This window comes from Callospermophilus lateralis, chromosome 10 (genome assembly GCF_048772815.1).
Source record: "Callospermophilus lateralis isolate mCalLat2 chromosome 10, mCalLat2.hap1, whole genome shotgun sequence".
NCBI lineage: Eukaryota > Metazoa > Chordata > Mammalia > Rodentia > Sciuridae > Callospermophilus > Callospermophilus lateralis.
Genome location: NC_135314.1, coordinates 11,342,434 through 11,359,427, shown reverse-complemented (window position 1 = coordinate 11,359,427; position 16,994 = coordinate 11,342,434). Strand labels below are relative to the sequence as shown.

The window sequence follows — 16,994 nt, the reverse complement described above, 5'->3', positions numbered from 1 at the left end:
TTGGTTGAATTTTGCAAGGTCTCTAAAATTCCCTCCTTTTCCGTTCCCTGCTCTTCAAACCCTCAGCTGCCCCCACTGTGTATATTTAAAATGGATTCCAGACTCTTGTCCCTGTCTTTATTTCCATTTCTCTCCAGGTCATCCTGTCCCCTGACCCCAGTGGCCTTTAGTGTCAGGCCATTTCTTTAGGCTACCAGTTGCTTGCAGAAGGAAGTTCAGATGCGTTAGCTGAGCAGTCAGAGGCGGTCTCGGTCCTGCCCCAGTTTACTTCATTCACTGTGGCTGCCCCCACCCACACACTCTTGCAGCTCACGGCCAGCGCCTGGTCCTCTCACCTCTGTTCATACATTTCTCTCTGGCCTGCCTCTGCCAACTCATGCTGTTTTTCCATGACCAAGCCCCTGCCCACCCCAAAGCCTGCCTTGACCACTCTGGTCCACAGTGATCCCTCTGGCTCTTAACCTAAGGACCTCTTTTCTGGACCACTCCTGGCTGACACTCATTCATGGGGTCCCTTGGTAATCTATTAGACACTGGTCTCACATACAGGTTTTGTCTCTCCAACTCCACTGCACATCCTGAGAAGGAAAGGGAGGGGTCTTCTTGGTTTTTTTTTTTTTTCCCAACAGTACATAGCACAGCACATCATCCTCTGTAGGTATATAGTCCATTTTCTGTTGCTATAATAAAGCACCTGAAACTGGGTAATTTGTAAAGAATAGAAGTGTATTTGGTTCAAGGTTTTAGAAGCTGAAAAGTCCAAGAATATGGCAGTAGCTTCTGAAAGAGTCTTCTTTCTGGTTCTAATGCAGAGGGTTCCACATGGGTGAGACAGAGTGATCCTGCTGGCTTGGGGTCTCTCTTCCTCTTCTTGTAAAAGCGTGAATGACATTACGGGCGTCGCCCCCTCATGACTTCATCTGATCCTAAAGAGCTAAAGAGTCCCACCTCTACACACCACTATCAGATGACTTTGAGGGTCAGGTTTCCAGCACATGATCTATGTATGGGGGACACATGGAAACCAGAGAAATCAGAATCCAATTAATACTAACTATGATGGCATTGTGTCGGGGGGGCTGGAGAACACACTTTTTTGTCTTTATTATTTCATTTCATTTATTCATTCATCAGTTATTTATTGGGCTCCTGCAGTGGGCCAGGCAGTAGTAGTTAGATGATAAACAAGAGAGAAGTATTCCTTCACGGAGCTTATGTTCATGTGGGGAGAGGGAGTCTTAGAATAAACAAATTAAATATTCCAAAGAGTGGGAAAGGTTGTAAAGGTTGAAAGGTTGGCTTATTGCACTAAGCATGATAGGGAAAATGTGGTATATATACACAACGGAATATTATTCAGCTATAAAGAAGAGTGATATTATGGCATTTGCCATGTTGGGTTCTTTAATGAGAATAAAGGATAAGCAGGGGAACTACCTTCATCTGATTTGAAGTCTGTTTATGTTCTTACAGAGATGCCATAGCTGGTGGCAGCCTAGTGTGGAATGAACCCTAAAGTTCATTTTCCCTTACAGACTGTGTGTCTTACTCCGCCTTACAAGTACTGTCCAGAAGGTGCTACGGGAAGCAGAGATGTAAAATCCCCGTCAACAATCACCATTTCGGAAGCCCCTGCCTGCCAGGAGTGAAGAAATACCTCACAGTTACCTACGCATGCGGTAAGAATGAACCCTGACCCAGCTACTCCAAGACGCTGCCTCTTTGGGAGGTGATGATTGTGTCAACCAAAGGAGTTTGCATGGAGCCAAAGGACTCCACTTCTGAGACAGTGTGGCCATCCAGACGTTCCAGACCCCCCTCTCTAGTCCTGATTCTTGTTTATGACATTCACATCAGATAAGTAATAGAATTTTCTTTGGTCAGAGTTTAAGGTCGTAGCAATCTGATTGGCAGGAGGTGGGGGTAGGAAAAGGACTAGCAAGGAGAGAGAAGGCGGAAGTCACCAGGAACAGCGATTGCAATCTGGGTTCTTACGCAGCTTGAAAATTTATTGGTGTGTCATACAAGTTCACCGAAGAATGGCCTGGCTCCTACTTAACCTTCTAGAGCTGCTCTGGGGCCCTAAATGACTAACTCTCTGTGCTTTTATCTGCGGACCCTCGGCACTGAGTCAACAGATCAAATGCTTACTCCGAATCAATTAAAAGGGTTGTATGACAGCATTACTTTGTTTTTCTAGTGTCTTTAAATAATAGAATGAAATGCTTGCTTTGTTTAGATTCTAATTCCATAAAACTACTTAAAAGCCAGCCGTTCGTTATTCTTCTGAGGGAACTGTAGATCTCTCCTTTGTAAGACTAATACGTTGATTTTTTTTTTTTTTTTAATGAGCACAAAGCAAAGAAAAGAGTTCTATAAAGAAGAGCTTGATACCTTTTTCCCCTGACAAATATCTCCAGCCTTGTGTGGTTGTTACTCTTGATACAGCTTTATTGAGATGTAATGCCCAAGCCACACGATTCACTGGCTCTCAGCACACAATAGGTACAATGACATGACTAGATAAATGTATTCCCCAAATCAATGGTTTTTAGCAGGTACATGGAATTGTGCAACCATCACCACAAACAATTTAAGAACATTCTGATCACCCTCAAAGAAATGCCATGCCCTTAATCAGTCAGCACCCCCCCAACCCCCCGAATCTACCCTTACACCCCTGAACCCCGGGCTGCCACCTGTCTGCTTTCTGTCTTCAAGGATTCGTCTCTTCGGCACATTTCCTATAACTCGAGTCATACGGTGTGTAACCTTTGGTGTGTATTTTCACAGTTTAAGCATGCTGGAGCATGTGGCAGTGCTGCATTCCTTTTTGTGGCTGGTAAAACCCCCTTGCATCTCCAGATTTCTATATGCTGAACTAAAAATATTTTTTTCTCTATTGTCAAGGCCACAATTGCTGCAGTCTGGCTGGGCACAAATCACGAGCCACTGAAGCAGGAACAAACTTTATTTTTGAACTGCAAGAAAAAACCTCACACACGCTCCTGGGGAATTCTCCCGAATGCCACTGAGGCTAGTCCAGGAACCCCCAGCCGGCAATATCTCTCCCGGAAATCCCTCCTCCTGCACTTCCCCAACCAATGGGAACTCTCGGGGAATCCCCGGAAATCCCCACGAGAACTCCAAAATACTGCGAGAACTCAAAAGTAGTGGCAGAGGCGGATAGTAATGTCTCGCCTGTCAATCAATACTGTTGGCAAAATGCCAGGGGCCAGACAGACTCGGTGGTGGCTCTCAGCACACAATAGGTACAATGACATGACTAGATAAATGTATTCCCCAAATAGGAGCACCCACATTTGCTACAGGAAGGCTGCTTTGGCTGGCTCAGTCTTTTTTCCTGCGCTATACCTTAAAAGCTCTGGGTGACCTGGAGCCCTTCCTGGCTGAGGTTCCCTGGAAGCTCAACATTCGTCACTCGGAGGTCCCAAACCTGAGGGCCTCCCCAGCTGGGTTTGAGTGGGGAGCGGGGCTTGAGCCTGCCAATGACGTGACTTTTCTAGTGTGTTTTTAAGCCCAGGAGCAGCAGGTTCTGCCGGCCTGTTCTGCTAGGGCTGTGGCTCCTCTTAGCTCCTACCAAAAAGATGAGCTGAACTTCAGGACCGGGGTGGGGGTGGGGGCGGCGTGTCCCGTGTCCCATTCTGCACATCCTGTGTGCCTTCTCTGTAGCCCAGAGCTGTGCCTGGTGCTAAGGGGTCAGCGGCAAAGCACGTGGTCCTCGTCCTCATGATATTGGCAGTCGGGGAAGAGGTAGGCATCAAGGGACTCACCAGACGATCTGCGGGTGTGAGCGTCTGTGCGTCCGATGGCTGGCCTTCATCGGGCATCAACCGCTGCTCTGTGGCTCAGCTCCGTGGCCGAGTTCTTGGGTCAGAGAGGGGCAGGAGAGTGCTGTTTCAGGCTCACCTTTATCCACGCCATGCTTGTTTACTGCGTGAGTGACACGCCGGGCATGGAGGTGGGGGCTAGAGTGGAAATGGGGGTTCTATGTTATGGTGCCATGAAGGGCACATAGGGAGACTTCAGGGGTCAGGAGGGCTTCCCAGGGGGTGTGGTATCTGAGGCAGGTGTGACCACGTGTCAGGGGGAGTCTGCAGAGTGAAAGGGGGAGAAGGGAAGGGAAGGGCAGGCAGAAGGCAGGGCGTAGACAAAGCCTGGGGGGTGAGCTCCAGCCTCCATAGGCGGGGGACGGGAAGTTCAAGTTTATTTGTACTTCAGGGCACTGAGAACCCCTGAAAGGTTTTCTCACAGAGCACAAGGAACTTGCGTTTTAGGAAGAATATTCCTACCCGTTTTATAGCATCATTTCCTCAAGGCTCCGCATTTCCGCCCTGCGTCTGGGCTGGGTGGTTGACATCAGCACTGTCACCTGCCCTGGGGGGAGCGCCTGGGCTGTGCAGCCTTCTGCCGTTCCCATTACAGCAGCACGTCTGGCTGACGTCAGGGCCCTCAGGGCTCAGAGCATGTGGCCACTGATTGGATCTGGAGGCACCTCATTCAAGTCCTCATCTTTAAAGTGCTGCAATATGAGGTCCTCACTCTCTATTTTTACCATTAGATAAACTGTATAGAGAAGCGGGATTTTTGGCTGTCCCAGTGGGAAGGCAGACCTGCATGGCTCGGCCAGCTCCCTGATCCCCGCTCCTCTCTGCACGGAGGGCTCCTTCCCATGCACACAGGCCCTGGGTCCTCTTGTGGTCCAAGGGTCACCAAGGCAGACACTGCCGGCATCCCACCCCCCCCCCCCGACAATTTTCTGGGGCCCCTCAGCTCCTCCTGGAGGACTGGGGAGAGGACAGTGGCCGCCGTTTAAAGGATCACATACCGACCATCTGGGCACCACATAGTCTACGGTTACATCAAACCATTTTTGTCTCTGATGTTAAGAATTATTTGAGGTCCTAAGTTCAACTTATGGAGATTTCTTTCTTAAAGTCTGCACTGATCCAAGTTTGACCCAGAAGGTTTATTTAGTCAGTCAATCAACCTATCAGTTGATCAAGATGAGGGTTTTGCCCAAATCTAGCAAACCATTCACGTTCCCTTAAAGTCTGGCTTCAGGCACACAGATTCGAGAGGGACTTCCTGAGGGGGAATCACTTTGCCATCTTTATAATCCTTTAAAATAATCTTTGATCCAATTCCCAAAGGCTGGATGTGCCAGGGACAGTCTAGCAAGGTGGAGAGAGTGAGGGTGTTGTGTGAACCACACCAGGAATGGAGGCTTTGCCCTTCCTGGAGGATGGTGCCTCTTTGAGCCTCCACTTTCTATCTTTAGAAAGGAAACAATACACATCTTTACCAGGCTACTAGAGGATTGTGCTAGATGCATCGTTTAACCTTTCCACAACAGGGCCCAGCCACATTAGGCGCTCCATAAGAGCACTTGGCTGGTGTTTTCATGAATCTATCTAAAGTGGAGAGGAGCAGGTTTGAGAGATGATAATAAATCACACCCCAGTGCCCGCTCCTGTCCTGAACTGGTTTGAAGAATCTGACAGGTGTGTTGACACCTGTTACTTTAAATGTCCTAAAATATTCTTTCAATACCAGAGCCATTTTTACATACTAAATGAGCAAGTTTCCTGCCATGACCTGTGTCAGACACAGGCGACGACATCCCTTGAATCTGGTTATCCTGCAGAGCTCTTTCTAGAATGCCCTTCCTCTCTGAGCTCCTCTATAAAATTCTTTTTTTATAATTGATTTTATTTTTTAAATATACAACAGTGGAATGCATTACAATTCTTATTACACATATAGAGCACAGTTTTTCATATTTTTGTATATAAAGTATGTTCAAGCCAATTCATGTCTTCATACGTGTACTTAATTTTTTTTTGCATTACAAATTCTTATTACACAAATATGCCACAATTTTTCATATCTCTGTATATCAAGTATGTTGACACCCAATTCGTGTCTTCATACATGTACTTTGGAAAATGATGTTCATCACATTCCACCATCCTTGCTAATCCCCTGCCCTATCTAGAATTCATCTATTCCTCCCATGCTCCCCCTCCCTACCCCACTGTGAGCCAGTCACCTTATATCAGAGAAAACATTTGGCATTTGGTTTTTTGGGATTGGCTAACTTCACTTAGCATTATCTCCTCCAATGCCGTCCATTTACCTGCAAATGCCATGATTTTATTCTCTTTTATTGCTAATATTCCATTGTGTATATATGCCACATTTTTTTTATCCATTCACCTATATTGAAGGGCATATAGGTTGGTTCCACAGTTTAGCTATTGTGAATTGTGCTGCTATAAACATTGAAGTGGCTGTGTCCCTGTAGTATGCTGTTTTTAAGTCCTTTGGGTATAGACCCAGGAGAGGGACAGCTAGGTCAAATGGTGGTTCCATTCCCAGATTTCCAAGGAATCTCCATACTGCTTTCCATATTGGCTGCACCAATTTGCAGTCCCACCAGCAGTGTATGAGTGTACCCTTTTCCCCACATCCTCGCTAACACTTATTATTGTTTGTCTTCATAATAGCTGCCACTCTGACTGGAGTGAGATGAGATCTTAGAGTAGTTTTAATTTGCATCCTCCATAAAATTCTTGATCTTTCACGCCTATAAAATCTCTGGCATTTGCAGAGAGCCAAGGGCCTCCTAGGGCCACATTTTGAGAATGAGCCGAGAGAAATGTGAGAAGGAAGTGCTACTCCTGGTAGGGAAAGATGACATGTCCTGACTTACTGGTGCCAGGGAACCAGGGACAGAATTCTCAGGACCTAGAAAGGAGTGAGAGGTGTTTGATTAGAAAGCTTCTTGTTCTGGGCGTGGTGGCCCACACTTGTAATCCCAGTGGCTCAGGATGCTGAGGCAGGAGTATCACGAGTTCAAAGGCGGCCTCAGCAAAATCGAGGCACTAAGCGACTCAGAGAGACCCTGTCCCTAAATAAAATACAAAATAGGGCTGGGGATGGGGCTCAGTAGTGGGTGCCCCTGAGTTCAAACCCCAGTACTGGAAAAAGAAAAAATGAAAGAGAGAGAAAGAGAGAGAGAGAGAGAGAGAGAGAGAGAGAGAGAGAGAGAGAAGGAAGAAGGAAAGAAGGAAGGAAGGAAAGAAAGAAAGAGAAAAGAAAAGAAAGCTCCCCTTGGCAGCCTAGCTCAGCACCCCGGGCACTGCCACGGTCCCAGGATGGGTAGTGTGCCCTGCATCTTCTCTGGGTCTCTTCAGAACTTGACCTCACTAGTGGGCACGACGGTGCCAGGGCCTCCTGCTCTTGGAGAGCTCCCAGTTTAGGAATGTTCTCTGGCTGGTGATCCTGGGACATCCCCAGAAGAATTTAATTAAGCTCGCCGAGAATGGAAATGAAGTTTTCTCACTGCCGAAGGTGTCTTATGCATTCTTTTTTTTTTTTTATTTTATGTTTCTTAAGATTTTTTTTATTGGTTGTTCAAAACATTACAGAGCTCTTGACATAGCATATTTCATACATTAGACTCAAGTGGGTTATGAACTCCCATTTTTACCCCAAATACAGATTGCAGAATCACATCGGTTACACATCCACATTTTAAAAAGCAACGCAGTTGAACTTGCAGTTTGTGTTGGCTTCACTTCTATTTCCTGTTAGCACTTTTCCCAGATATCAGCTGGGCGAAAGGACAAATAAAAAGAAGCAATTTTCTGCTGCAAGACTATTTGGTTTCCTCCGCCCTCTCTGGGCCTGTGGCAGGCAGTGCACTTGGCCTAAAAATAATCAGCGGTGATGTTCTTCCGTGTTCTTGAGTTCATGACTGCTTTCTGCCAGGCTCTGCATCTCTGACCCACTGATCCCATGAGCACCTGGTCGCCCTGCAGTGGGGACCTGAGAAATCCATGCTGTGCTCTGTTTCAGCCTCTGCTGTCATCCGCCAGCTGCCGTGCCTAGGGATCCTGACGTCTGACCACTTATTCTTAGGGTCAGTTCAGCAGAATCTTTAACCACCTCCAGAGGCGTGTATGGGGCTGCCTTCCTCAGTACCAGTCTCTCTATAATCCTCTCGTCCTACTTAGTGAATCACTTTGGCTTGGAGTCCTGGAATTCTCTTCACATTCATTGAGGATGCAGGGAACCACTGATCTAACTTCTATCACTAGATTTACTTTTTCTGAATATTTCATGTAAATGCAAGCACACAATACATGATCTTTTGTGAATGGCTTCTTCCACTGAGCCTGTTCTTGAGGTTCAAAACATGCATCACTACTTAATTCTTTTTATCATTAGGTTGTATTCCATGGAATGAATATATCATAGTCTTGTTATTTTCCACTTTTTTTATTAATGTAAAAATGGAACTAAAATTTTACCTTTCTGGAATATTTGGTGATTACTCAGGCACCATTGGGGTGTGTGTGTGTGTGTGTGTGTGTATGAGAGAGAGAATGGATGTGTGTCCATGTGTGCATCTGACTAGCAGTGATTCTTGAACCGATCTGAATAGTGGATTTTAAATATTATCTACCTTAAACATATATTAAGTGTATAAATTTTAAAAATATACAAGTATATAAATATTTCCTTTTGGCTTTTAGTTCCCAAGAACATCCTCACTGCGATCGATCCAGCCATTGTTAACCTCAAGCCTTCTTTGAAGCAGAAGGACGCTGAACATGGTAATGTTGGTAGCCCTGATCTTGAAGTGAAGGTAGGGAACCCCTGACCACCACCATGCATACATTGCCCAGAGGACAGGGGACATCAGGAGGTGTTTTGAGCTACTTGCTCTGGTAATGCCGGTACAGGAGTCTAATGGTTGCAGACGGCAGCCAGCATTTGGTTTGGTTTTGATTTTATAAAAGTATTAAGTAGAATAAACTTCCCCTCCATTCCCCTTTTGCTTCCTAAAAGAAAAGCCACTTTGAACAAGGATCTGCTCAAACGTACGTTAGATTACACAATGAGCCCATTGGTGGTCAGCAAAGATGATCCTGTTGGGAACTCAGGTGGCCAGGGCCAGGTAGGACCTACAGGCTCCACAACACACCACCTTCCTCCTTCAGTTTTCCCTGGATTTCTGTCAGTAAAGAGGGATGGAAATCTTGATTTTTGTGTCAAATCTAGAATGGATTTCAGACCCATGGGGTTCCTGAGAGAAGCTGCATAGAATAGGAAGCACTTCGGATGCTGGGTTTGGGGTAGTGAGTGTGTTATTTTATTATATTTATTAGGTATTTCCCCTTAATTATAAAAGTACCCATGTCCCTCTGTGTCTGTGGGGAACTGGTTCCAGAACGCTCCACAGATCATCAAAACCAGCAGGAGCTCAAGGTCCTTATACAAAATGGAGTAGTGTTGTGTGTGACCTACTCACATCCTCCTGCATATTTTAAAAGATCTCTAGGTTAATTATAATACCCAATAAGATGTCAGTGCTACGGAAATAGTTGCTATATTGTATTTTTTTTAGGGAAATGTGACAAGGAAAAAAATCTGTACATGTTCAGTATAGATGCAATTTTGGGGGGAATATTTTTGATCAGTGGTTGGATGAATCCACAGATGCAGACCCCCTCAGATAGAGAGGGCTAACTCTATAATTTGCTTTTTTAAATGCCTTTATTTTATTAATTTTTATGTGGTGCTGGGGATTGAACCCAGTGCCTCACACATGCTAGGCAAGTGCTTTGCCACTGAGCCACAACCCCAACCCTATAATTTGCCTTTATATAAACTTCTTGGTATGAAAAACACAGAAAAACACCAAGAAACAGAAATCACCCCTAGTTCAAAGCTTAAAAATAATCACTGGTGATGTTCTTCCGTGTTCTTTAGTTCACGACTCTGCTTCCTGCCAGGCTCTGCATCTCAGACCCACTGATCCCATGAATACTTGGTCCCCCTGCAGAGGGGACCTGAGAAATCCACGCCATGTTTCTCATAGACATCTGCCCTGTCTGATGTTCTCAGGGGTCCCCTGAGCCCCCAGACTGCCCAGCACCAGCTGGCTAACTCATCCAGGCAGTTTCCCCAGCATGTACACAGGCCACCCTCCCCCATTCTTCTGGGAGCTCCAAAAAAAGCAGACCTACAGTGCCTGCCCCCAGGATCCAAGGTTTGTCTTATCTCTGGTCCACAGAGCGGGCAGCAGGTCCATGGGAATGAAAGATGGATTTGTTCTCTTCTGCAGTGGAGTGGATGAGCCACACCTGAATTTGGCACTGACACATTTTAAAAGGGATTTGCTAATCCCTTTTATCGCTCAGTATTTTCAAGGACTGCTTCCTGCGCACTCTTAATGGCTTCACTGTCCATCATATAGCAAGAGGCTCATTTATTTGATTTTGGTGACTTTTAATTATTCTGGTAGTCCAGGACAAGGAATGGCAGAGGTACTATGAACAGCTCTGATGAACTTCTTTTGTACTTTTTTTTATTTGTAAAACAGGTATAAACTTCGACCCAAGTGAGTCAAAAGTTCTGTGGAAAGATGGAGTTATTGTTAGCAACTCTCTGGCAGCGTTTGCTTACATTAGAGGTAGGTCATCGACTCAAAGCCTCCTGGAATGCTAACAGATTTACTAAAGCCTTGTTAACAAATGCACCATTCAATTGAAAAACTCAGGTAAAATGACTTTTAGTTTGACATGGCAACTGCCGAGCTCTGAGGTCCAGAAACCCGAATTCAAGTACAGCTGCAACCAGGCAACGGGCAAGAGAACCACAGATAGAATTGTTCTGTTTAGGGGCTGGGCTCCTCAGGTGTTTTCCCCCCTGAAAAGTTGGAATGCATTTCCCAGGTCTAAAATTTGGGAAGGGCGTGGGATTATTGAATTCCACCCCAACTGGAAGAAAAAAGGATGGAACTTCTTAAGTAAACAAAACAAGCCATGCCCCGCGAGGACAGAGTCACTTTCCGAGCTGAGTGTCATTTCTCGTGGTTGCCACGTTTTCCCTGGTTAATCTTCCCCATAAGGAGCAATCAGACTCAGTCCTCCTGAATTAGCAGGGCCAGAAGGATGGCACCCAGCCTGGCAGATCCTCTTTGGGGAGGTACCAACAATCCTTGCCACCTTCCCTGCTTAGCTTACGACAGATACTAATTTGAAATGTTTTTTTTTTTTTTTAGATGCATGGACCTTTATTTTATTCATTTATTTATATGTGGTTCTGAGACTCGAACCCAGTGCCTCACACATGCTAGGCAAGTGCTCTACTACTGAGCCACAGCCTCAGCCCCTGAAATGTTGATCCAAGTTTCAACAGTGCCTGCCTGCCTGGTCAGGGGGTTGTATTAGTCAGCTTTCCATTGCTAAAACTGAATATCTGACACTTACTAAGTAAAGGGAGGTTTGGTTTGGCTTAGAGTTCTGGAGGCTTAAGTCCAAAACCAGGTAGCCCTATTGGTGGGGCCTCTGGCACATCATGATTATTGGGGGACCTGACAAACTCAGCAGTCACATCTTGAATTAGAGCAGAGAGGAAGAGACCAGGGTTCCACAGTCACCTCTAAGTGCATGCCCCGAGTGGCCTAAGGCCCTTCTGCTAGGTCCACAGCACTTTCACAGAGTACCACCCTGGGGACTTTTACATACGTACTTTAGAGGGACACTTATCCAGACCATATCAGAGGCCAAAGCCTGAGACCCTCAGTAAAATATACATTAATATAATGCATAATGTTCTTCCCATCAAGGCCAACGGGGCTGGGATTGGGTTTGGATCACCCTTCTTCAGAGGGAGATAAGGCTTGAGGAAGTATTTTGGTACAGGAAAGGGAGAGCTTGGTCCTGCCGCTCTTCCCCCACCGACTCTCCAGAGCACTCCTCCTCCTGTGGGTTTGTCATGTGGTTATTGGTTTCTTTCTTTTTTACAACCACCCTTCCGTTTCCACATCTTGCCATTCTGGCAAGAATGGAGTTGGGGAAGATGAGGCTGTGATTTGCACGAAGAGGGGGAAAAGATTTGTCAGTTGGCTCAGAGCCTCAGGTCCTGGCATCTTTTCTCCTACTGTGCAATGACTTCATCCCAAGTGCCAGTGTCTCCAAATTTCCATTGAGATGCACTGAGGAAATGCAGGAGGAACCAAAGTGTACCCCACAAGAAGCCCCCTGTTGAAGTTCTGGGTTCCAGTCTGAAGAGGCCACTGGCTTTTGACAGTAGCTTCCCCGCTGGGTCCCAGCTTTAGCATCTGCATCAGAGGTCAGCAAACTGTGGCCCACAGCCCAAATCTACTAATAAAGTTTTATTGGGATAGCAGTGCCTTCTACTTTACACACTATGGCTGCTTTTGCGCTACAACAACAGAGGTCGGTATGTGCAATGGAGATCATATGGCCCATGAAAACTAAAATATTTACTGTCTGATCATTTACTGGAAAAGTCTGCCGACTCCGGGTCCATAATATGAAGGAGTTTACTTGTATCCAGAATGGAAGTGCCCACACCCCAAGGGGTAGACACCATAGAGAGGGTGATAGTAAAATAAGTGAATTAGTCCTCCCTACACTGGCCTTATGCAAGGACTAAGCATCGTAAGGGTTTAGACCAAGATATATAGAACTTAGTTGCATTATTTTTTATTTCTATTACTACATGGAAGGTCCGTATGGATGCAGGAAAAATTACTAGAATTTCTTTTTTTTTTTTTTGACCTAAAAAGAAAGGAATTAAGTTTGGCAAACATCTATAATATTATTACTTAAGTTTCTATCTGAATGAACTTATGAAGTCATTTGAACTTCCGACAAAAATTAATTCTTCATAGTCTACCACTAATAATAGCTAACACTTTATTGAGCATTTGCTACACACCCGTGAGTATTTCTGGAGCTTCTTAGGAATGAACCTATTTCATCATAACAACGCTACAGTAAGAAAGTACTTGTTAGCCCCATTGTTCAGGTGAGGAAACTGAGGCCCAGAGAGGTTATTCAACTTCCTCAAAATCACATGTCTAATGAGTGACAGGTCCGTGTTTAAATTCAGGGGGATCTGGCTCCAGAAAGCTCCTGAGTCCCACTTCATGTATCCCCTCATGCACATACACATGTGCCGGTACTCAACGTTTTCTCTTTTTGACCACCGAGGGATAGGATCCCCGAGGTGGTGCCAAAGGTGCAGCCCGGGGTTGGTGTTCTTCACTAGCTGCCTGCCCCGGCAGACGTCGGGTTCTGTGGGGTTTGGGCTGGTGAGGACTGACATCTCCCAACTCCTCGCTTCTTCTCTCCTCCGCAGCCCACCCTGAGAGAGCCGCCCTTCTGTTTGTGTCCAGTGTCTGCATTGGCCTGACCCTCACCTTATGTGCCTTGGTCATCAGAGTGTCCTGCACCAAAGACTTTCAGGAGCTGCAGCTGGGGAGGGAGCGCCTGGTGCCAGGAGGCGACAAACCTGGGGCGGACAGCGAGGAGGAAGCAGAGGAGGAGGACTCCTCTGACTCGGAGTTCCCAGGGGAGCTGGCGGGGGTCTGCAGGACTTCGTACCCAGCCCACAGCTCCGTCGAGGCTGCAGAGCTGGCAGAGAGGATTGAGCGCCGGGAGCAGATCATTCAGGAAATATGGATGAACAGTGGCTTGGACACGTCCCTCCCGAGGAACATGAGCCACTTCTACTGGAAACCGTCTGCCTCTCAATGAGACCACACTTTCTGAAGAGGGAAGGATCCAAGATGCCCCTCCATTTGTACCTTCTATGAAGGAGAATTGTCCATGGCATCCAAGACTGGTGAAGCCAGAAAGCCATCAAAGGGACATTTCAAATTGTTTACAGCACCCCAAAATAAATTAGGAGGGGAGAAGTCTTTGTGTTCTGTACTTATTTGAGTTTGTGTCTATCATTAACAAGTCTGTATGTAAACAGAGCTCACATTTACTGAGCACTTACAATGACAGGTGCTGCCCTACTTGTTGTTCGTTGAATACGTATATTTACAATAACTTCACGAGATAGTAACATTATCCCCATTTTACATATGAATAAGCAGAAGATCCACAGATATCAGTTTAAAAATCTGTACTGATACTCAGGACAGCAAACGAGCTCATGAGTACTTTGATTTGCTAACATTATTTGGTTACAGCAGGGATTGGTAAAATTTTTCTTTAAGAGCAAGACAACAGATACCATGGGCATTGCCACAACTGCTCATCTTAGCTATTGTGGCTCAAAAGAAGCCATAGATAGCACCCAATGAATGAATGTGGCTCTGTTCCAATAGACACCAAAATCTGAATTTTATTTAATTCTCACATTACACATATTCTCCTACTTTTAACATCAGCTATTTAAGAATATAAAAACCATTCTTAGCTCAAGGGCTGCACAAGAACAGGCAGCAGGCTGGATGTGGATCGCAGTCTGTTTTTGTAAATATATTCTAGAAAGACTAAAATTATTCTTGTTCTGAACCAAAAGAGTTGTGGACTCCCGGCTTAGGGTTGAAAACTGCAGAGCTTCTAGGGTGAAAGCCAACAACCAGAGCACCCAGCAGCCCGTGGGGTAAGGGGCAAGTGGAGTCAGCTTTCAAAGCATTAATGAAGGAGCAGAAGAAAGAAGAGTTTAGGAAGGTGCTGGAAGGTGCTGGCAGCACCCTCAGATGTCCCCCTGTGAGCAGGAGACTATAGCTCTCAGTGCAGAGGATGTTTTCTTTTGATCCCAGTGGGATTGAAGTATAAAATATCTTGTCCATCTCATACACCGACCACCAGCAAGCCCCCCGGCCCGTCTCGCTTCGCCCTCGCATCGACTCTGCAAAAACACGTAGATGAATGTCATGGTTTGGATATGAGGTGTCCCCGAAAAGCTCCTGTGTTAGTGCAAGAATGTTCAGAGGGGAAATGATTATGAGAACTGTGATGTAACCGGTGGATTAACCCATTTGCTGGGTTCATAATTTGAATGGACTAACTGGGAGGGAACTCTAGGCAAGTGGGGGGTGGCTGGAGGAAGTAGCTCCCTGGGGGTGTGCCTGGTGCCTTGGCTGTGATCTCCCCCCACCCCCTTCCTCCCCTCCCTGGCTACCGTGGGGTGAGCTGCCTTTCTCCTCCGGGCTCTTCTGCCACGATGTTCTGCCTCAGCTCAGCCCAGAGCAATGGAGTCTCCGACCATGACGAAAACCCCAAATAAACCTTTCCTCCTCCTCTCCATTGTTCTCGTTGGGTATCTTGGCCACGACAATGAAAAGCTGACTAACTGTTACGTGTTGGAGTCCACTGCGCCTGGCCAGAATGTGCTGGAGTTGACTCCGTCCTGAGCTCCCTTGGGAACAGTCACAGGTGTGGAGCAGGCATCTTGATTTCCTGGGCTACAGACCACCAGGTGAAGGTGTGGAGTGAGGAGACCCAGACTCCCAGATGGAGAGAGAGGTCTTCAATAATTTTTTAAAAATAGGAGTTGAAAGTCAAGTCACCTAAATTAATCTTAAAGGGAAGAATTCAGTATAATTTTATCAACTCATTGTGTTATACCACCACCACCTCTATCTAGTTCTTAAATATGTTCACCGCCTAAAAAGAAAACTCCAACCCTGGGAAACCTAGACAAATGACCCCAAATCAAAATGGCTTAGAATTCCCTAAAGGTTCATCTTAGTCTTAAATTATGGACAAGATACAGAGATGACGAATAAAATGAGATGCACTTTGGAACAAGGCACTTGATTTGAGATTTTGATTTTTTATAAGCAGCTCTTCTCTATCATTTTCCATTTGAAAGTCAGAAGATCTCTGTGTCTTCTGTTTGAAAGCACAGACCTGTAATAGCAGAGTCACAGGAGGAATTTTGCAGACACAGTAAAAATTAAAGTGAGTTGCTCTTGCAGACTTAGCTTCTATGAATAATTACTCATGATCTTTTTTGATTTTCTGGTGTAGAACTTTTTTTTTCTTTTGATGGCAATGAAAGAGGTTCCTTTGTTGAGACCACAATGATCAAAATGAAACCTGAAAAATGATGGACTCATGCACTAAAGGGAAAAGTGTGAATATTTAAAATACTGAATAGCAGAAACAATAATTTTCTCATCTCAAGTTTTAAAAAATGCTATATGAAGGCGAATTCTGTGTGATTGGTTTTGATGAAAATAAGATGTTGATTTGGGAAAATTTTGACAAAGCTTTCATATTTTCTGGTATAGAAAGTCAAAAATTATATTCCATCTTCTAAAGAACTTCATGGCAATGCTGAACATTTTTCATATAAGTAAAAAATTATTTACTAATCTTAAAAAAAAATGCCCACCAAGACTCCATCCCCATTTTCCCTGACTCTTGAGCCACCAATCTGCTTTCTGTCTGTATAAATGGGACCACACAGTATGTAGTCTTCTATGATTTTCTTATTTCATTTCACATAATGTCTTCAATGTTTTTCTGTGTTATAGAATGCACCAGGACACCTTTTTATGACTCAGTAATATTCCATTTCTTGGATATACCACAACTCATTCAAGTAGTCATCAGTCATCAGTTGGTGGACATCTGGGTTGTTTCTTTGGGCTGTTGTGTATAGCGTTGCTGTGTGTACTCATGTGATATTTTACCAGAGTAAAACCGTGTATAGCACAACTATTGCAGATGGAGTTGGAGAGAAATCCTGTGGTTCCCCCTCAGCAGAGGAAAGGGGACAATCATGGTGAATCAGGGCAGCATCCCCTCTCCCACCCCTTCTCCTGCCAGTTTCAATGATGGCTTCTCTTGCACTGACCCTCTGCAAGTGGACGGCAGGGCTTCATGAAGAGGGTGTCATGCGGACAGGCAGGGTGAGACTGAGATTCCTTAGGATTTCTAGGTCCCTTCGGCCTCCATCCACAGTGCAGGGAATGAGAAGTCAAGGGGTGTGATGATGATAGCAGAAAGAAACCTAGATCATTACAGAGAACGAAGAGAATTCTGTTTCCAGCTTCTTTAACCTCTCTGATCAGAGAACCTTTGTCCTTTTAATTCCCTGAACCTAGCAGGAGCATTTCAATATTGTTCCAGTTCCCAGAGTGGCACCTCCTGCAGTAGCTGTTTCTGGTTCTCAAACAA

General features: G+C 45.3%; 1 protein-coding gene across 2 annotated transcripts in view; it reads left to right on the top strand.

Moving 5' to 3' along the window:
• Eva1c (eva-1 homolog C) overlaps window positions 1-13,731 on the top strand; it is a 75,580-nt gene extending 61,849 nt beyond the window's left edge. For both annotated transcript variants that reach the window (XM_076868265.2, XM_076868264.2), the window contains 4 exons: window positions 1,536-1,679; window positions 8,565-8,645; window positions 10,418-10,507; window positions 13,207-13,731. In XM_076868265.2, the coding sequence (XP_076724380.2) occupies window positions 1,536-1,679; window positions 8,565-8,645; window positions 10,418-10,507; window positions 13,207-13,604 (713 nt within the window). In that variant the 3' untranslated portion in view covers window positions 13,605-13,731. The remainder of the gene's footprint in view (window positions 1-1,535; window positions 1,680-8,564; window positions 8,646-10,417; window positions 10,508-13,206) is intronic.
• The last annotated feature ends 3,263 nt before the right edge of the window (window positions 13,732-16,994 follow it).